At 41.1% G+C, this 22,105-nt stretch overlaps 1 protein-coding gene across 1 annotated transcript; it reads right to left on the bottom strand.

Moving 5' to 3' along the window:
• Nucleotides 1–4,951: 4,951 nt before the first annotated feature.
• On the bottom strand, nt 4,952–22,021 carry JMJD6 (jumonji domain containing 6, arginine demethylase and lysine hydroxylase). The gene is made up of 7 exons (XM_014059245.2): nt 21,779–22,021; nt 17,006–17,394; nt 14,813–15,099; nt 10,920–11,055; nt 9,499–9,637; nt 7,145–7,272; nt 4,952–5,821 (listed from the first exon to the last, which is right to left on the bottom strand). The coding sequence occupies exons 1-7, from the start codon at nt 21,905–21,907 to the stop codon at nt 5,785–5,787; spliced, it is 1,245 nt and encodes a 414-aa protein (XP_013914720.2). The 5' UTR covers nt 21,908–22,021; the 3' UTR covers nt 4,952–5,784.
• Between the last annotated feature and the right edge of the window lie 84 nt (nt 22,022–22,105).

The raw sequence follows: 22,105 nt of genomic DNA, 5'->3' as shown, positions 1-22,105 counted from the left end.
AGTCACCCAGGTCATAGAGTATTAGAGTATTTAGAGTATTTATTAATACTTATAGGCCGCCCTTTTCCCTGAGGGGACTCAGGGCGGCTTACATAAAATGAGGGAAGGGGATATACAGACAATAACACATACAATACAGAGTAAAATAATAAGCAACATTCATTCATCATTCGGGTGGGGGCAATTATCTTTGTCCCCAGGCCTGACGGGCTAGCCAGGTCTTGAGGGCTGTGCGGAAGGCCTGGACGGTGGTGAGGGTACGAATCTCCACAGGGAGATCGTTCCAAAGGGTCGGAGCTACTACTGAGAAGGCTCTCCTCCTTGTAGTTGCCAGTCGGCACTGACTGGCAGATGGAACTCGGAGGAGGCCTAATCTATGTGATCTAATTGGTCGCAGGGAGGTAATTGGCAGGAGGCGGTCTCTCAAGTACGCAGACCCACTACCATGAAGGGCTTTGTGAGTGACAAGTAGCACCTTGAAGCGCACCCGGAGATCAACAGGTAGCCAGCGCAGCTTGCGGAGGATAGGTGTTATGTGGGTGAACCGAGGTGCACCCACGATCACTCGCGCGGCTGCGTTCTGGACTAGCTGAAGTCGCCGGATGCTCTTCAAGGGCAGCCCCATGTAGAGCACATTGCAGTATTCCAGCCTAGAGGTCACAAGGGCCCGAGTGACTGTTGTGAGAGCCTCCCGGTTCAGGTAGGGTCGCAACTGGCGCACCAGGCGAACCTGGGCAAATGCCCCCCTGGTCACAGCCGTCAAATGATGGTCGAAAGTCAGCTGTGGGTCCAGGAGGACTCCCAAGTTGCGAACCCTCTCTGAGGGGTATAGAATTTGACCCCCCAGCCAGTCCCAAAGGGCCTTTTTCAGGAGACAACTGGACTTTCTTGTTTTTTCTTTTAAAGAAAAAGTTATTTCTGCTCATATTTGCCACTTGCTTATGGAGCTGCAACTGTGAACCCAGAAATTTCCCTATTGCGTGCTGCATTTGTCTGGGGAAGAACAAACTCAAAGAGATGAAAGTGGAAAGACCTTGGCGTTGGGGCAATCCAAAATACATAACCACCAAGTTTTGCCAGAGTTGTCCTTTAACTGTTTCTCCCCAGTCAGACCCCACGATCTTCAGATATTAAGAGAAAATTTTGAAGGCATTGGTCAGTCTGTTATTCAATTGAGTATCATCAGCATGTGGTTATTATTTGACCCCTGGTCAGTGAATGAATTCATCCAGTGGCTTCATATAGATGTTTTAACAACAGCATTGAACCTTTGAAATACATCAGGAAACTCAAGCTTGAGTTCTTTCCCCAGAAATACCAACTGGAACCAGCCATGAAGAAAGGGGAACACTGTGCACCCTAGTCCCTGCTTTAGATAGATACCATGATTGATGATACTGAAGGCTGTTGAGAAGTCAAGGAGAATAAAAAAACTGAACACAAATCTGCCAGAACTCATCTACAAGCAAAGATCAGTGCCACTGACACAGCACTGATCTGTGCTGTGTCATGGCCTGAAATCCAACGCCCCAAAATTCAGAAAATCCACTTCCCCTAAGGCACTTTGAAGCTCATCTGACAATCTAAAAAGGGACATTGGAGACTGAATGAGTGTTAGCAAATAGCAATGACACTTAGACTTATATACCACTTCATAATGCTTTTACAGCCCTCTCTAAGTGGTTTACAGTCAGCATATTGCCTGACTCAACAATCTGAATCCTCATTTTACCCACCTGGGAAGGATGGAAGGCTGAGTCAACCTTGAGCCTGGTGATATTTGAACTGCCAAACTGCAGCTAGCAATGTAGTGCTGCACTCTAACCACTGTGCCACGTTGGCTCATTATCCATTATCTGTTGGGTCCAATGATGGTTTAAGAGTGTGTGCCACTTGCTTCCTGTTAAAACATGCACTCAAGGATGCACAAATCACTGCATCCAGGATCTGGCTAAAAGGAGGAAGATATCAAGGTGACTGGGATTTGCTTCTTTTGCGTAGTAACTACTATTTTCTATTTAAAATAATGTTGATGCTTATGCTGCAGCTGCAGAGACAGCTTATGGAATTTGCCGATTCACTAATGTAACTGATCACAAGGACTAAAATCATGAACTTTCAGAGAATTACTAGACAGGTTGGGATGTTAAGAGGTTTTTGCCACTGAGTGCTTGAAGCTATATAACTATATTTTGTGAGATTATTCTGTTATGATTGCTAGCCAGGAGGAAAGGCCATCATCGGTAATATGGAGTGACATAAGCAAGCTATCTGGTAGCAGTGCAGCTACTGCATTTTATTAAGAGTCAAACACGCACCTGAACTACATTCTTAATCACAAGTTTGAAGGCACAAATTGTGTTTTCTAAGCTCTGCTGTTAAAGACGTTGAGCTTGTCAGCTAGAAAGCTGATAGCCAGAGTTTGAGCCCTGAGCACCATGCAATGGTGAGCTCACACTTGCCCCAGCTTCTGCCAACCTAGCAGTTCAAAAGTATGCAAATGTGAGTAAATAGCTGTCATGTACCTAAGCATAGTCATGCTGGTCACATGATCACAGAAGCATCTTTGGACAACGCTGGCTCCCTCTGCTAAGAAGCTGAGATGAGCACCACCCCCTAGTCAGACACCACTGGACAGGGGACACCTTTACCATTAAAATAAGACTTAATTCTCAATTATCACAAGCACCCAGCAATGATTTTACAAAAGTCACTTTTAAAATATTGGTTCTGAACTACATTTCACTTTCAGCTGATTTTAATTCAGCAATGTCTCAGGTTAGAAACTATGTTGCTTGAAGTAGATGTTGGCAATATTTATCTTTGGAAAACCTTTTTCCTTGCATTATTGTGTTTATTCAAACTAAAGCTTCCTGTAATCCAGGTTTCTCCATTTCTGCACTTTAAGATGTTCTTTCTAGATATTGCATTCCTACCTCTTGTAACGTACCACCAAACTTCTCAAAAGCTCTCTCTACTGCACCTTGAGTAGCTGATACTCATAGGATATTTCTAACAGGTATTATTCTGCTGTTTACTGGATGTATTTAGCAATGTCCATGCCTATTTTGAAGTAGTTGTTTACCTTCGCGTGTGAAATACAGCACATTCTAAACTTCTATATTAGTGATGGGAGGCTACCATCCTCATATTGCACCTGATCCAGTATTTGTGTCTTAAAATTTTGACTACTTATCATATAGAGGCATGAATGAAATTTAAATCAAAATATTAAATAATAGAAAATACGACTTTTATTTTTTTTAATCATCAAACAAGATTTAGGTCTTCCTAAAATGTGAATGAAGTTCTATATGGAAAAGTCTAGGGTAAATTGACTCAATATAATGAACTGGTTGCTCAGAACATGTATTTTACCTGGTAAATGGTGACTAAAGTGGAATTAACAATCAACTAGAAATTAACTTTGTAACAAGAATTATTTTTTAAAAAAATACCAGGACTGAGTTATTATACATGTAGTTCATTCAAAACATGTATCTTCCTGGGATTCATAAAGATAATTTAAAAAAGCATCTTCAAAAGAGGATGACAAAAGCCCATCTTAGTGTTTAGTCTAAATACATTGTTTAGAAGACCTTCTTATAACTTGGTAAACTGGCTTTAGCTTAATAGGAGAAAAATATAGGAGAAAAACCACAGCTAAACCAAATTAATCACTACATAAAGCTATAATTGTTAGTACTGGAGGCAAATCCTAATTTAAGTCTCATGTACAAGTATGCCCAATTTTATAAATAAAATTTAATTCTTTTTTAAAAGAAGGAATAACCAAGTTTATTTATGAATTTGGGAATCTGAAATATAAAATGTAACATCAGAAGCAAACAGCTGTTATAAACAAACCTCATCATTATTAAAAAGATTTAAAAACTTATGCCATTCCACTACTGTCTATGGCTACTATTGCTAAGAATGCCATCATTAGTAACTTTTCATGCAAACCAAACAAAAAAGCTTCAGGTTTATTTCTTTGTTTTGAAAAATCAGATTCCATTATATAGGAAATACCACATATGTAGGGTTCTTTTTTATTAGTCAAAACAATGCTCATTTTTTGTCATACTAACTTCCTGATTAAAATCCAAAATAAGAACATATAAGTGAATAGATTTATCTGATTCCTTGTGTCACAAATATAACAGATTTCTAGTTTTAAAGGAAGCGTTTCTGCCTGTTTGGGTGCACAGAACCTGCAACTTGAACTCTTAATGAATCTTAAAACCCAAGCCATAGTTCATGGTATCAAGGTCTAGTCAAACAAGATTTAAGTGTATTCAGAAACATAATGGGCTGTTCCAGAACATCCTACCTAAAAAGTAAATTCCATTTGCAGAGAGAAATGAGATTTTGAAATGAGGTTCCTACTAGGGGAAAGATACATAGAGAATGGAGCAATTTTTGAAAATTTTGTACTCCTTACTTTAACATCTCTTCATAAGGAACAGTCAACTAAAATTGCCACTCCTTCGACACCCTAACTCTGGCCAGGAGTCAGTTAGTAAATGGCCATGCACAAGCTGATTTCACATTCCACCGTCCATTAAATATGGATTTTCTTAGGCATCTTCAGTTATATAGAATAGAATTAAATAACCTGCACTCCATACCTTGTAAGAAAATCTCAATAATCACTTATTGCATTTTCAAGGGTGATCAGTGTACAGAATATTTTCATTTTGCTTATCTAATCTTTTCAACTTGGAATGGAATTACCTTCATAAATGGAGTTATAAGCGCACCTCAGAACAGAATACCAGTCTCTGTTACCAACAAAAGTGCCATTGAAACAGCAGCACATCCTGAAATAATCCAGCTGTCATGACAGATATACAACCACATTATTCAGGACAGAATAAACACACCTCAAATATCTACAACACTAGAACAGTAGATAACAGTAGAAAGTTTGTAGGCTCCCAAAAAGCAGTTCCTCATTAAATAGATATTTTATTTATATTTATTCAGACTCTACCCACTCCTTTTAGGAACAAATCCTTCTACTTTCATGTTTCCAGAAATTCCCACAGGGAGATAAATGAGGCAGCTAGTTTCTCCCATCTCCATTTGTTTCTGGGTTATACTTCCAAAGTGACTGCAAGTATCTGCAGTTTTTTAAAAAATATTAAAATAGAAAAAAAAAAGCAAAGCAATGATGATGAACTGCTGGTTCAAACAATATTTTCATAAGAGTCTCATTAGTCCATGGTTGGATTGATGTTATCAATATATTCAGAATTATAAAAGGTGCTTTTACATGTAATAATTTACACAATAGGAGAATCATCTTGGTTTGCTTGTGCTACAATGAAAGATCTGCTGGCCAATTGCAGACTAACGGTTGTATGTCTGACCCCCAGTTGTTAATGCACTAGAATTCGTCTTGTAAACATATGACAATATTGGAGCAGGGTTTGTTTTAAAAGACAGTTTTGTTAGTAGAAATTTGCCATTTCCATTGTTGACTGTATAGTGTTGGAAAGTATAGTATGACTTTATAGACATCAACACTGCCTTCCGTTGATTACCGTTGTCTTGTAGAATATGAGAAGGAAAAAAAATTTGAACACATAGAAATCTTGAGTGTTCTCCTTTAGTTAGCAAGATGTCAGACTTTGATAACAGGGAATAGAAGTTAAAAGTTTAGATTTTAAAATAAAAATGGAGTGGGGAAGTCTTCAAAAAACTTCAAGAGTATAGCTGGTGGGAAGAATAGAAGACATCTGGCAGGTTGCAACTATTTGCAGAAGGTCTTGTTATCTTTCATGGATGAGCACGACTTCCACAAGATTCCCTAATTCTGTCAAAATAAAAAATATATAAATAACTGTAATGGCAAGTTTCTTATAACATGCAAGTGACAATACAGTATTTCCTTGGAAAACTATGCATCTTAGATTTCTTGTAAGTAATCCTATTTTCTTCAACATCAAAGGAATCTCTTTCATTGTGACAACAAATGAAATCAGAAGGAACTAGAGAAAGAGCCTTTAATCATTCAACATTTGGTGAGAATTTAGATACAAAAAATTAAGAGGGATGAGCTATTTACCCTGAGATTTTGTCCAGAGAAATATAGCTAAAGGTAAAAGTTCTCCAGCACATGCGTGCTAGTTGTTTCCAGCTTTGGAGGCGGTGCTCATCTCTGTTTCTGAGCCGAGGAGCCAGCGCTGTCCAAAGATGTCTCAGTGGTCATGTGGCCAGCATGACTAACGGCAAAGGCGCACAGAGCACTATTACTTTCCCACCAAAGTGGTCCCTATTTTTCTACTTGCATTTCTTTACGTGCTTTCAAACTGCTAGGTTGGCAGAAGCTGGGACAAGTAACAGGAGCTCACTCCGTTATGTGGCGCTAGGGATTTGAACAGCTGAACTGCCTACCTTTCTGATCAACAAGCTCAGCGTCTTAGCCACTGAACCACCGCATCCCTTGCCACAGAAATATAAGATCTGTAGATTCAAGATTTTCTCTTAAGCAAAAGCTAAATAAATAAATTTTATTTATTTGATTTCTATTTCTATTTGATTTATAATGAATAATCTAAAAAAGAAAGATGGTGTTACTTTCTTATGTGACCTTGTTGCTTTTAGTCACTTAGTAGCCCAACCATAATCTCCCAGTCATATCAACATACACAATTTTAAAAAGGAAGATCTAATATAAATAATAATCTTTGATAGAATATAGTTACCATGTAGGTATTTATGGCAACAGCACTACAGGGAATTAATTATATAAGACATTCCATTATGTAATTGCACACTAAATTCTTATTCCTCCATTACTAATTGTAGTATTTTAAAGTCTTTTACAAGTATAACATTTGATCTAATAACTCAACAACAGCATTTTCAATTGTGTGCATACTGTTTACGTGAAGAGAATAGTTTGACAAAAGACTTAGAATTAATGAAAAAAGACTTCCTCAAGACTTTTGATAAATAGGAAAAAAATCAGTTTAGAGCATTAGAAATGGGATATCTGGTTACATATAATGTGATAAGCTTTATTCTTTGTAGATATTCCCAATTATTCTCTGACTGCAATCTAGTTTAGTTCACAGCTATAGATCTCACTAACTTTTATCCCTGGCTGGTAAGAATAAGTATTTTGATTTAATACCTGGAGGAGCTACGCTCTTTGCTCACACAGTCATCGTGAGAGGTAGTATCACCATTTCCCATCATGCTGCATGTTCTCCGCTTTTTTCTTCGATGCACCATTCCTTCGGTTTCAGAGCTAGAATCGCACTAAACACAAAATAATAAGTTAAATAAATAATTTCAAAACTGCAAAAGGCTTCATCAGAAAAAGAAGCCATGACATTTGAGGAACAACATCCAGTACAACTAGTCCTCACTTAACAGTCCATAATTGGGATTAGCAACTGTCATTAAATAAAGTGTCATGTGACTGTTCCACTTAGTAATGGCAGTTTTAGCAAGCCTAGCTGTGGTTATTCAATGAATCCCATAGTCATTAAGTGAGGACTCATCGGATCCAAGCCATTCTTGGAAAAAGATTAGAGACTGCCTCCACTTAAACTACCCTCATCCATTTACCTCCCCCTCATCTCTGTCCATTTGGCTGCCCTTCTATCCTACTGTCAGAAGCCCTGTCTACCACACTGCACGCTGCTCCTCTACACGAGCAGAAGTCCTATGAAAGGCTCTGGAGCAAAAGAAGGCCCTAGCTGGTACAGCAGTGGCACATGGTATGGTGAGGAGCAGAGCCAGGTGGTGGTAGTTAAGTTGGTAGGCAGCCCAAAGGCAGTTATGGGAGGCATTGCAATGGCCAGAATTTTAAGGACTAGTAATTTCTTTGTTCAACACCAGTGTAATTTTGAATGGTTGCTGAACAAATGGACGTTAAGCAAGGACTACTTATATGCTTTAACCCAGTGTTTCTCAACCTTGGCAACTTGAAGATGTCCGGACTTCAACTCCCAGAATTCCCCAGCCAGCGAATGCATTCGCCAAGGTTGAGAAACACTGCTTTAACCCTATGCAGAAACAAAACAGGGATTGTAGAAAAACCTTAATGTATAACTAAGGTTTAATTTGAGCCTGTTCTCTTCCATCCAAAATCACACAAAACTCCAGGCTGTGGTAGGACTTCTAGAGTGTCTCTGACCTGCAGTTATGTGCTATTCTCTCCCTTGCAACTACCATCAATTTGAATTACAAAGTAAATAGCAGAACTACTACAAAACAGTGCCTCCAATCCCTATACCCCATCTTGAAGAACATCATGGTGAATTATACTGAAGGCTGTTAAAAGGTCCAAAAGCACCAGAATTAGCAAACTATCCATGTCCAGGTACTGATGTAATTCATCAACAAAGCAACCAATGCCAACTCTATCCATTGCCAGGGTGTGAACCCAGATACCAAGTCCAGATAACCCACTTGTACAGTGCTCTGTAGTTGATCCCAAACAAGTGTCTCAACACATTTTGTCACAAAAAGGTTGGAGACCAGATGATAATTATCCAGAGAAGACCCCCCTAAGGAGATGATTAATGCCTCTTTATAGGCTACTGGCATAAAACCCGCCTACAAATAGGTATTTTTCCCAGGTCCACAGAATTATCCACCCTTCCCAACTACACAAAGAGCCAGGATAGGCAAGGATCTAGCTCACAATGGTTCAGATAGAACTCTATTCACTTTGTTGGAAGTAATAGGATGAAAAAAAACCCAGGTAACTTGCCAAGATGGTCCAGATTAAAGGGAATTTGAGGAAACCATGCTACAAAGTGCATGCAAACAACACACAAGAAACGGCAGAATGGCCTTTACCCAAAAGGGAGCTCGACATCCAGAAAAGGGTTGATGAATGATAACCAGCAATGCAGTAAGAGATAAGACATAATTTATATTATGCCTGTCCATAACCAAGTTGTAGATGTCTTCTTATAGAGAGAGCTGGCCTTAACCGGTACCAATTGAAGACCAGCTGCCTCAATTAAATCTCCAAGTAGAAGAAGCCACAATGGAAGAAAGGCTCACCAACATACTGTAAGCCTCTCTTTCCTCAACATTAAGCTTAATACTCAATCACTCTTTTGTGGTCTATTAATGGTTTACTTTTGGGGGTGGGGAGAATGAAATATCCTATTTGGAGGAGGACATAACAGAAGTATGAATGCCATTCACACACACACACAGTTTGTCTCTAAAATATTTCTTCTGAATATGTTAATTGGTATAATCGGCAGAAGCAGAGTTTGCAACTTTGTATGAAATGGAGAAGATAGCTCTTTCAAGGTACCGTCCTCCAGTACCACGCGGGACAGACAGATCCTTCTCAGGATTTCTTTTTCAATTAATAATGTCATTGATTTTGGTTGAATCTTACCTCTCCTTTTTTATAGACAGTTTTTTTTTGTCTTTATGTATAGCTATAGCTTGGGTTAAGTAGCAGGTGTTGTTTAGTTCTAATGCAGGTGTAATCTGCAGCAGCCTGGTCCTTACCTCTGAATCAGAATCTGAAGAACTGGAGCTGGAAGAACTAGATGAATCACTAGAACTGTCTGAAGCAATGCCCGTTGATTCTTGCAAGTCAACAGAATCTGCTAGTACAGCTAGTTCAGGGTGTTCCTGCTTGAGGACCCTTGGGGTGTATAAATAAAGAGGATAAAAGCATTATGTTTTAAAGAGATGAAAGAGTACAACATACCCTACTTTATTTCATAGGCCACTCAGTATTTTATAGCATAACAAAATATAACAAGAATATGCCCTGCTCTCCTCCTCAAGCAATACATTAAAAAGTAGTGACTTGGTAAAAGCTAATAAACTGGGTCATAACATATTTGTTACCAAAGAAAAGAAGAAACGGTTGTCTCAAAAATGTTTCCTTTGCAAGATTATTATCCATCTCAGGGAAGTTTTGCTTGGGACTTTGCCAAGGCGTCTTCCCAGGTGGGGCTCCATAATGGACGGCAGCTTACTCTGTTCTCTCAAAATTCAGCTTTTACTGCCCATTTTATTAATTTAGGAAGCAAAATATTTCATTGCTGAAATCAGTTTCCCCCCCTATCGTCCTCATTTCACTTCATTTTTAAAGGTTTTCCCTAAGTGTTTAACTGGCATTAAACCCACCAACCCAGGAATTGACATTTGCACTCAACCTATGGAATATCAAACTACTACAGCTATAAAATATTATCTATCTTAGGTAGCTAATGAAATGAGTAGTGGAATGTACAAATTCTGTTCTTAAAAACATGACCCAAATTAATCCTACAACAGAACAGACTATTAATATTTTTCTTAAAAGTATGAAACTGCTTACCAAAAATATAACAAGAGAGGGCTATTGCCTGCATGGACCTACTGAATCTGTTGGTTTCCCAAAGACCAGGTGACACATTGTTATGGGACTGTAATACCTAACCTTTGATTTGATCCAGCAATGCTTGGTAGGATACAGAAGACTATTGCTCTGCAAAAGTTTAGAAATCCTGGAGCTAGTTGGGATGCCTTTACATCCACAGTAAAGTTAGGAAGCTTCATCTTTAATTGTATTTATTTAATTAAAACATTAAAATAACTTTAATCAGTAATCACTTTAATATTACTTTTGTGTTTAATAACTGAGTGATCAAACATTCTCAGCCTTAAAACTATAACTTTTAAATATATAGTTGAGTCACCTTAATGAATCTTGAAATCCAGAAGCCTAATTCTTCTTCTGGACTCCATGGACCATGTTGCTATTACAAGCCAGACTGCCCAGAAAGTCTTTCCAAAATGCAAAAAACTTAATTAGATTTACATTTCACATATTACATTAAGCATTATTCCAGGTGTCTGCATTGCTCTAGGAAGCAACAGCTGGCTTATCCAACCCGCACCTGGGAAATCATTGAAATAACATTGACATCTCTCACCTGTACCATTTTCTAGATAACTTCGGTCTTCCCCTTACTGTCTTGTGCCACACCACAGGGAAGTTTGTACAGCTGGCAAAATTCTGAGTGACAGCAATAGTCGTGTCAAGATTGAGAACAACATGCCACCAGCCACCTACAAATGCAACACTGCAGAAGCTTATGATCATCAACAGAAGAAAATATGTATATCACTGTTTTAACTGTAACTTTACAATCAATAAATAGCTTGTTTGTTTTACATGTTTTCTTTGTAATATATCCCAAAGGTCTGATCATTAATAGTAACTAATTCTGTGTTAAATTTCCAACACAAGTTCTCCTTTTAGTTTTCCAGAAATATTGTAGAGAATGGAGAATTGGGCAGAGAGTAGAAGGGATGGGGGGAGGGGATCCTTTTTTGCAAAAGCTGACAAATTTGTACTCCTTTTTATGTAAAATTCCAGTAGACACAGGCTGAAATTATCTGCGTAGAAAGGGGATTATATGATACTAACTTTTCTACCTGTGTTTATCAGATGAGTAAATTCTCTAGACAGTGGGACTTGGGGATTGAGACTAGGGGATATGTATAACCACAGGTAGAGCCCCCAAGCTCCCTTAAGGATTTCAGCTCAGAAAGCAGGTCATAGAAGAAAAACATCAAACAATTTCCAATTTTAATAGATTTGTATGCCGCCCAATCCCGAAGGACTCCGGGCGGCTTACATAAAAACAGTTTAAAAGCATTTAAAAAAAAGTTTAAAATACAGAACAAAGATGAGTTAAAAGGACATACACTCAATCTTAATGGGGCTGAAGATCAATCTAGATCAACAGCCCCAGGCCTGCCAGAACAGCCAGGTCTTAACAGACTTACAGAAGGCCGAGAGAGTGGGGAGGGTCCGGATCTCAGGGGGTAGATCATTCCAAAGGGCTAGGGCAGCTACAGAGAAGGCTCTCCCCCAAGGAGCTGCCAGACGGCACTGCGCAGTCAACGGTACTCAGAGGAGGCCCGCCCTGTGCGATTTTATTGGGCACTGGGAGGTATGTTGCAGGAGGCGGTCACGGAGATATCCAGGTCCTAGGCCATCTAGGGCTTTAAAGGTAATAACCAGCACCTTGAAGTGTGTTCGGAGACCAATGGGGAGCCAGTGCAGCTTGCGGAGGATAGGTGTAACGTGGGTGTACCTAGGTACACCCAATATCGCTCGCGCGGCTGCATTCTGGACCAATTGTAGTCTCCGAACACTCTTCAGGGGCAGCCCCATGTAGAGTGCGTTACAGTAGTTGAGCCTTGAGGTGACGAGGGCATGAGTGATCATTTGGAGTGCCTCCTGGTCCAGATAGGGTCGCAACTGGTGCACCAGGCGAACCTGGGCAAAAGCTCCCCTGGTCACAGCTGACAAATGATGTTCTAGTGTCAGCTGCGGGTCCAGGAGAACGCACAAGTTGCGGGCCCCCTCTGAGGAGTGTAAGATTTCACCCCCCAGGTTTAAAGGTGGAATGTCTGGACTGTTTTGGGGAGGCAGCATCCAAAGCCACTCAGCCTTATCAGGGTTGAGCGCAAGCTTGTTCATTCCCATCCAGACCGACAGCTTCCAGGCACTGGCATATTACTTCTACCGCTTCACTGAGTTGGCAAGGGACGGACAGATACAGCTTGGTATCATCGGCATACTGATGGTATTTAATCCCGTACCACCGAATGATCTCACCCAGTGGCTTCATGTAGATGTTAAATAGGAGGGGGGACAGGACCGAGCCCTGCGGACCCCGTATTCCAGGGGCCTAGGGGTCGACCTCTGTCCTCCGACCAACACCGACTGCGACCTGCCAGAGAGGTAAGAGGAGAACCACCGTAAAACGGTGCCTTCCACTCCCTCTTCCAGCTGCCGCAGAAGGATACCATGGTTGATGGTATCGAAGGCCGCTGAGAGGTCAAGAAGCACCAAGATAGAGGAATGCCCTCTATCCTTGGCTTGCCAGAGATCATCAGTCAGTGCGACCAAAGCGGTTTCGGTGCCGTAACCAGGCCTGAAACCAGACTGAAAGGACAAGAACAAATGGTTGACATATCGGAAATTATTAGAAAATCAAGGGGAATGAAAGATTATGATGTAACTAGAGAGAGAGAGAGGTTAAAATATAATTGTACTTGTAACAAGAATGAAGAATACAGGAAGCCACTTTTTGCATCTTTTTTCTATTTTTTCTTGCACCTTTTGTCTGATTTTTTCTTTATCTCTATTTCTTATTCCCCGATTTATATTAGTTTGCATAATTTTATCTTCTTTTTTTAAGTTTTGATAAAAATTATGTACAGATGACTTTTTTAGACAGTAATTAAAATATTCATAAGGTATACCACACTTTTGTATGATGAAATTGGTTAAAATCAAATATCACTAAATTTTCTAGCTTTTATTTATCTTTAACAAATAATGCCAGTGAAGATTTGGTGTTGGAATACTCTTGAATTCAAAGGTGGAATATTTCTGAACAGGCAACAGAATTTCATTTTTAATGTGGGCCAGTGTGCTCACAGTAAAAAAAAAAAGACAAGTAAAGTTATCTTATTTTGTTAAAACACTCTTAAATTATAATTAATAAAATAAACAAGTAGCTAACATAGAACATGACTGCAATCCACGTTCAGTTTCTTGTGAACTGAAAATATCATGTATCACCTTAGACATTATTAAACCATGACAAATTATTTATCCAATTTTAAGCTGAAAATGTGTGACTGCCCAAAATCACTCAATGAACTTCCATGTGTAAGGGTGAACTTGAGCCTGGATCTCCCTGGTATCATACAACATCATAATGATTACACCATGTTTTAGTAAGTAAAATTATTTAATCCGATTGACTATAGGGACTTTATTTCCATTTGATGAAACTCTGAAAGAATATGGAAAATTACTTCTCCCAACTATGTAAAATGACCTTTGCACAAGTAGCTGTATTAATGCATTGACGTAACTGATTTTAAGAAGTTATTTAAGAATGATCAGCCTCTCAATAGCCTGACTGCACTAATTAAGGTGTCTGTCACTCAGAAGACATTATTCATGGATTCATTCACCATAATTTCCATAACATTCTAATTCTTTAGAGCATCCCTATTTCAGTTTTCTTTCTGAACAACTCACTTTATATTACGTTTATTCGTCGATCCATGTGTAATGTTTCCTTTATGTTCATTATACTATTGGATATATAAAGAGAAGCCTTTGCAGATTTTCTAGATGTTTGATTTTAAGGAATGGCAGCTGTGTTAAAAGGCTTAGGGATCTTCATAAAAAGATTATCTAATTAGAGTATATTCTTCTACAGGAGATGTAGACAATCACTTCTTGTGAATTAAATTAGAGAAGGAACCCTAACATCTACAGTAAGCAGTGATTAATCTATAGCTTGCCTCCTAAAACAATGGTGCTTTTAAGCTTATGGTCTTCCAAAGGCGAATGACATCCTGAGTCTTTGAGAAGGGCTTTGGAGATTAAATGTGCACATTCTTTGTCACCAGACTGATTTCTGCTGTATTATGATACAATATAATATGACCTTGTTAGAGACATAGTAACAAAATATATAAAAATGCAAAAAAAGTATAGGTTGAGTTCTCCAGGATACCTTGGTTAGTAAATCTAAGAAAGAGGGGGGGTCATGCCACACGTTCATAAACCTACACTTGTTGTCCCCCCAAAAAAAATTTGTTTTGTGAGTATTAGAATTTTTATTCTTTTCCCCTCTAAAACATACATAATTTGGAGCTTTGACGTTAGCAAAATGCAATGACAAGAATGAAGGAGGCAGTGGAGCGCCCCCCCCCCCCCAACAAAGGACCATAGATTGACCATCCTTACTGTAAAATAAAATAGACTTAGCTTAACAAATACACATACCTGGCACAAACACAGTCTCTCCAGGTTTTTGTACTATTTCCAAAGGTTTGAACTCGGAAGGCCAAGTGGCAAGTTGCGTTCGGGGATATATTACTCTGAACCAAGTAATGGCTTCATCTTGCTGATTGCCTCCTTCTTCACGGGTCACTTTGATCAGTTCTCTGGGAGTGCTGGTAGGGAAGAGACACCAGCGCTTATGTCCATGGACTAAAGCATTCCATGCACTGGTTCCCAGAGGGTCAATGTGAATGCCTGTTCCTGAACGAGGTGGGCCCATCACAAACCACCTGCAATATTAGAAAACATAATTATTTTTCTTGTTAACGTTTCCCCAAAAATAAAGATTTCCTTTCCTTTTCTAAAGCAGACCTAAATATTTTGTTCCATAATGCAAAAGTTTTCAGAAAGATTATTTTCATATTTCTGAATAAAAAATAGAATTCTAATTTGTACTCCCTTTCCTAATGGAATATAAAACATTTCAAGACAGCTACTGTATTTTTCGGCCTATAAGACGCACCTTTTTCCCTCAAAAAAGAGGCTGAAAATCTGGATGTGTCTTATACACTGAATACAGCATTTTTTGCCTCCCAAAACCCCACCCCTTTCACCAAAATGGTCGTGATTAGTCTTTACGCAGCTTATAGAGTGCTCCTGGGGGGTGGGGAGGGCAGAAATGAGTGAAAAATGGGCCGTTTTTATACTCCGAAAAATACGGTATGTAGTTTATTTTACAAAATGTGAATCCTGGCCAAGTGTGGAATGGTTTTCAGAGTGTACCATGAACACTCTATGAAGAAAGGATTTCAAAATCTGACTATTTTTAATGTAGGAGAATAAAAAAGAAAAGAATGCAAAGCATCATTACTAAAAAGAACAATGTCAAGAATAGATAGAAAATATCCTCCATTCTTTTTTAACATTTCAACAATCTAACACAATCATCCAAAAGTATGCCCTAGCAGTTATCTTAAAGGCAAAGATGAATAAAATGTTTTTTCCCCCAATGATAGTAGAATCCAACTATGGACATTGTTGTCTAAACAATCTAATCCAGAACTGCACAATAGATGCATTTACTGTATATACTCAAGTATAAGCCTAGTTTTTCAGCCCACTTTTTGAGCTGAAAAAAGCTGCCTCGGCTTATACTCGAGTCAGTGAAAAATTTGCCTGAAATGGAGGAGAAAAAGGGGCGGGGCCATGCCGCTGGGTGACGCTCGTGAATGGCCCAGTGCCCCTGAGTTTCCCCTCCCTCTGTGTCAGTTTGCCGCGCAGCGTGCACCGCACCATCCCCCCTCCTCACGTTCTAATGTAATGCAGGGCTATCTTACGATTCCCCTTCCTCCCCCTCCTGCCGCTCTGCAACGATGTCCCACCTCCTCCTTGTTATGGCAAGCAGCCACATAGCGATGTCCCACCTCCTCTGGTACAGTGATCCAATGATAGGAATCACTGTGCCGTGTGTCATAGGAGGCGGGACATCATCATCACAGCGGGACATCAGCATCATGAGGTGAGTGAAGTATTTCATTGAATACACCGGTATTGTGTGATAATAATTTGTTATGCAGAGCAAATTTTTACAATGGCTACTGTATATTTAATGGGCACAGGCAGGCTGTATATGTTATTCAATGGGCAATGGCATTATTGGTATCTATTTTTATTTTTGAAATTTATCGGTAGCTGCTGCATTTCCCACCCTAGGCTTATACTCGAGTCAATAACTTTTCCAGTTTTTTGTGGTAAAATTAGGTGCCTCGGCTTATATTCGGGTCGGCCTATACTCGAGTATATATGGTAAACAGTAGAGCAACTATTATCAATCCAGTGCTATTCATGTATTCAAACTGTATTCATGTACAGAATCTGTACTCAGTATTGCCTTTTGACCCATTCAGAGAGTACTTTATTGGCTAAGAGCAGTATTGGTAAGAAAAGCGAAAAGACCACTGACTACACAAGTTCACCTTTTAAAAAAACATAAAAAACTTTATCTGGCTTTAAGTGATTTATGAGTTATAACTTAAATGTAGCTGCTATTTGGAAAGCCATCCTGTTTTACTGTGTACATCAAAAAGTCTAAACAACCCTTAGTGCCTGGTCTGAATGAGTAGGACAAATGAGAATAAGGGACATTCACTGGCCTATAAGCCAGACTTTTGGTCCTTGAGGTTAGCTAGTTGATACCTGTAAGGTGGCCTTCTCTTCTCTCCTGCATATTTGAACAAATCGTCAGTGAAGAATTTGGGTACCCTATAGTCCTCCAAAAGTTTTTTGCGCTTTGGATGTTCCCCATAACTGCTGTCAAATATATAGAGAGGACTATCATCTCGTGTAGTCTCCATGTATTCAATGTAATATTTCATCTTCATTTTCACAGAATAACCGTCGTTGTCCTCCCCACATTTGAATTTCTGGTTCCTGTATTTGCGCTTCAGACGTTCCAGAGTCCACTTCTCTTGGGCTGACCACTCTGCCTCAGCATTTAACAGGACAACAGGCTTATAAGGTTTCTCGTATCTTTCAATGAATTCTTCCACTGACAAATGGAGGGCATCTGCTCTTTCCACATTATCCTATAAGAATGGATGAAGAACTATCTTTAAAATGATGTAACAAAGAATATAATACAGTAGAACATTAATGATCCTATTAGCCCCACAGAATGAGACCCACAAAGTCAACAAAAATGTTTTAAGATTATGTTAAACTTTTGTTTTCCTTATAAATTGCATAAATTTATTCAGGTATTGCTAGATGAAATGGATTTTATTTTTTAATTTTGAAATAGAAGTGTTTGTAATATAACTTGTGAGATAATTTTTACACGAGGCAATTCCACTGTACTTCTACTTATAAAAATTCTGCCATTTTAATTTGTTAAACTATAGAATCCCATAAAGAACTGCTGTTAAGTTCACAATTACTCACAGGTAAGCAAATATATAATCAAAATCTTAATGAAAAATGTTTCAAATGATAGCTACCAAGCTGATCATTAGTTTTTGCCTATGACAGACAAATGTGCAAAAAAAGTGCTGCTTAATATGCATTTCAAATACTGTACTACATTTCTAAATAAACTTGTGTGGATGGTAAATTGGAATTTTATTTCCTCTTGCCCATCAGGAAGAAGGTGCAGAGAATAAACCTATCCCATTATTTGAAGAACAGCTTAGACAGGTCTTTGTAGTGCCTTGCACTCAGTTTGAAAAGAGCCCTTGCATGGGAGTGCACTGAGGCATGATCTAGAACTTACCTGCAACTGTTTAAAGCAGCCTCACAAACCTGGAAAAGACTCATTTGCTTTAAAGAGCTTAAGTGAGGTGCTACACTTGTGTGCACATGATGCAAAGTATTACACAATTCCACCCTGAAAAATCTTCAGGTACAAGTAATGGACAAGGAGAACAACAAAGAATCCTTCTCAATCTAATCTAAAAGCATTTAAGAGCCTTATCCAATCTCTTATCCTCAGAAACATCAAATGGCATGGAGGTTTTCACAGCAATAGATTTTGAAATATGTGCCTGTTAGCAAAGTAGGAGATAAAAGTTTTAACTGGGAAAGCAACAGAGAAATAAAGACCAGTAGGGTATGAATTTGCTATTACAGGTAATCCTCAACTTATGACCACAATTAAGTCCGCAATTTTGATTATAAGTTTTGATGGTAAGTTAAGCGGATCACCATGAGACTGCACCTGATTTTATGACCTTTTTACTGAAGCAATCATAAAATAAGTCCATTGTTCACTGTGGAATGTTTTTTGCCAGAAACTGGAAGTAGATGCCTTCTTCTAGCAAAAACATTGTAAATCCCGGTCATGTGACTTTATGATGCTGCAAATGCTCATAAATGTGGACCAAGTGCCCAAAATGTACTCATGTGATTGCAGAGAGAGGAGGGGACTGGGTATTGTAACTTTGAATCCAGTAGCTTTTCTGGTTTCTGTTGTAACAGTCTGCATGTCTAAGTACTTGATTTTATACACCTGTGGCCATGGAAGTGATTGGAACACCTGATTCTGGTTATTTGGATGGGTGAGCAAATACTTTTGGCAATATAGTGTAGGTCTGATGGAAAAAAATGGAAACTGCAGTCTTGACTGCAGTTCCAAAAACAAATATCCCTGGTTGAAAATGAAGTACTTTATATCTGAAACTAAAATGGACCCACATCCATTTCCATCTTCTATTATTTTATACTGATATATCTTACTGGCATGAAATTTGTCTAAACATATAGATACTTAATAAGCTGAAGTCCATTAAGTCAGTGGTCCCCAACCTTTTTATCGCCGCGGACCAGTCAGCCTTTGATAATTTTACCGTGGCCTGCTGAGCACGCGCAGGGGTGGGGGGGCGTTGTTCGCGACCCTGCGCCCCTGCCTGCCCACCCCCTCCGCCCACAGGGCTCCCGCGAAGCGGTTCTGGGCACTAGCCCAGAGGGCGGTCATTGGTCGGCGTCCTTCAGAGGTGCGGGGAAAGGTGCATGAGCCTGTTCAGGGTGTCCAAGTTCCAGCACGCCGAGGCCAAAGTGGCCCGCAAGGAGGTGGGTGGGCGGGCGTGGTCGTCAGCCGTGCTTACCTCCGGATCGTCTCCCCGGTGAACCACCGCCCCCACCTGCCAGGACGGGCAGCGGTTCCCTCCTCGCCCCCTCCCCACGGTGGGCTCCATGGGGAGGAAGGGAGCGGCTCTGCCCTCGGCCTCTCGGCGATCCCACTGAAGAGGAACGCCGGCGCTTCCGGAGGCCCGCCTGGCTGCCGGCTGAGCCGTGCTCGCGTGGGCGCCTCCCGAGACATGGTCAGGCCTCGCCCAGGGGAGCCGCGGCCGCCCTCCCAGCTACTTCTTGGCCGCGGGGCAGCTCCGACGAGCCGAAGGGAAGTCGCCGGGACTGCATCCGGGGAAGCCTCGCCCTGCAAATTAGCTGGTCGGGGGGCGAGCAAGGCGGCTTCCCCAAGAGCCCCTCGCTGCGATGAGGCTGGCTGGGCTGGGACCGTATGCCCGCTGCCAACTGGGCTGGGGCCGCTCGGCAGGTGCCTTGTCGCTTTCGCTGCAGCCGGAAAGCGGAGCTGCCGGGGTTCGCAGGCCATGCAGCAGCGGGGGATGCGCCGAGCATTGCATGTGGCGAAGCCGGAGCCCTGGCTAGGGAGGGCGGGTTAGCCCTCCTCTCGGCGCCGGAAAAAGCTTCGAAGAGCCTCTTCAAGCGGAGCCGCCTTGGCCGCTGAAGCTTCCGGCTGCAGAGGAAGCGCCCGAAGGGCTGTTTCTGCGAGGCTCCCGTTCTCTGCGTTGATGCCTGTTTTGTTCTCGGGGCTTCCGTTTCCCCGCAGCGGGGCCGCCTGGGACAGCGAACACCCGGCTTCCGCGGCCCGGTGCCAGGTACTCCACGGCCCGGCACCGGTCCGCGGACCGGGGGTTGGGGACCACTGCATTAAGTGACCATGAGTTAAGCTCAACTTGAATGAGATTTTACCAACTTTATTTGTAGCATGCCACATTGTTGCTTATGGTAGGTTCAGTTGCTGTTCCATTTAAAAATTGGACATAATTTAACTTGGTAGTGAACAACCCAATTATTGCTTAATCTTATTAACGGCTACTAAGAACTACACCACATATAATTAAAAATGTTTCCTACTATGTGAATAGGACTGGATTCCACGAAAACATAAAAGATACAAGCATTTGCAGCATGCAGATTTCCTCTTAACTTTTAGGAGGCAACCACTTCCTTGCTATTCTTACAAGATCTACGTTTTATAATTCACCTTTTCTCCACTTTCTATATTTTGTCTAAACTAATCTCTACCTACACATATTATTGTATGAAATCTATTTTACATAAATATGTATTCTCAGCATATCATAAACATCTTAAAATAATTATCTGTCATGAACATTTCCTTTTCTTTTTCCCTTTATTATCCCATTCATATCTATAATTCTGGTGATTAAAAAGTTAAAAATACACAAGTGTAGGTTCTCTCTGACAAACATCAATTCTTGTGCAGAAACAGTTTCCACAGCAATTAAGTCCAGCTGAATTCAACAAGGCATCGTTTATGCACCATCAGAATAGAGCTGGAAGGGAACTCGGAGGTCTTCTAGTCCAACCCCTTGCTCAAGCAGGAGAACCTATACCATTTCATACAAGTGACTGAGTGTCCAGTCTCTTCTGCAAAACCTCCAGTGATGGAGTACCTGCAATTTCTGCAAACTGTTCCACTGGTTAATTGTCCTCACTGTTACAAAGTTTCCCCTTAATTCCAGGTTCTCTCTTTGATTAGTTTTCATCCACTGTTTCTTGTCTTGCCTTCTGGTGCTTTGGAAAATAAATTGACCTCCTCCTTTTTGTGATCACAGTTCCTTTCCCACCACTTTAATGGAAGCCCAAACCATACAAAATACAACACAGGAGAGGGGTTTTAGCCAACGTGTTAAGGACTCTCCTCACTTTTGAGATCCTATCTTGTCCCCAAACTCTTCATCTCCACGACCCCTTCGCTGGACCTTCGGGTTGTTTCTCGACCGCCAAACATTCTATATTGAAAATAACTTAGTGATCACTACTTTAACTAAGAGCACTACGAATAACCATAGCAACAATAAAGGATAAATAGCCCCATCGATCTTTCAGGGTCGATCTTGAACCTCTAAGAGCCTACACAATCCCACCCTCCGAGACATGGGGTGAGTAAATCCCCTCACCTCTCTCGGCGCCCAACCTACCAAGCGGGGTTCCTGTCGGTAAGATCAGCCGAAGAAAAGAGACCGCTCTCTACCTAACCCGACTTGAGATCCCGGAGGAAAAGGTTACAGAATCTGACGTGAAAGCCGACCCGCCCCTCGGGAAGGGATCTGATCCCCTATGAGAGCCTGTCCGGCTGCGGCTTTCGCTGCCGCCCTTTACCCGCCGCAGTCTCCTTCCTCAGACTCTCCTCCGAGCCTTCTCGCTCACCTTGCAGCCCGCCGGGTTCAGCGGGAAGCTCTCGCAATAGTTGTGGCGAGTCCAGTCGAGGGAGTCCTTGAGCTCGGGGCGCGCGCTCCGCTTCGCCTCACGGATGCGCTTCTTGCTTTTGTGGTTCATGCTCCCCACGCTGCTTTGCCTTCCCCGCCCGACTCTTCCGGCTACGGATTCCGAGTCGGCACGCTCCCGAACAACAGCGCCCCGCCGCTTCCAGAAATTTCACCAACGCGCCGACTCAGCCGCCGCATCGCGGACTCGACGCGCCACCCCGCCTGGCGGGCCTTCAACCTCCGCTTCCTCCCATTGGCTGGCGCCGCC

The sequence above is a fragment of the Thamnophis sirtalis genome, unplaced genomic scaffold (assembly GCF_051295495.1).
Source record: "Thamnophis sirtalis isolate CommonGarterSnake01/CBP01778 unplaced genomic scaffold, rThaSir2_p1.2 scaffold_3, whole genome shotgun sequence".
NCBI lineage: Eukaryota > Metazoa > Chordata > Lepidosauria > Squamata > Natricidae > Thamnophis > Thamnophis sirtalis.
The sequence above is the reverse complement of the archived record's forward strand: the minus strand, read 5'-3'. Positions and strand labels throughout refer to the sequence as shown.

Excerpts from the sequence above, each read along its gene's own strand:
- JMJD6 (XM_014059245.2), bottom strand. The coding sequence starts at position 21,907 with ATGAACCACAAAAGCAAGAAGCGCATCCGTGAGGCGAAGCGGAGCGCG. Across the intron at positions 17,395-21,778 it reads TGAACCCGGCGGGCTGCAAG|GATAATGTGGAAAGAGCAGA; the intron begins GTGAGCGAGAAG and ends CCATTCTTATAG. Across the intron at positions 11,056-14,812 it reads AGAGACTGTGTTTGTGCCAG|GTGGCTGGTGGCATGTTGTT; the intron begins GTATGTGTATTT and ends TTGCATTTGTAG.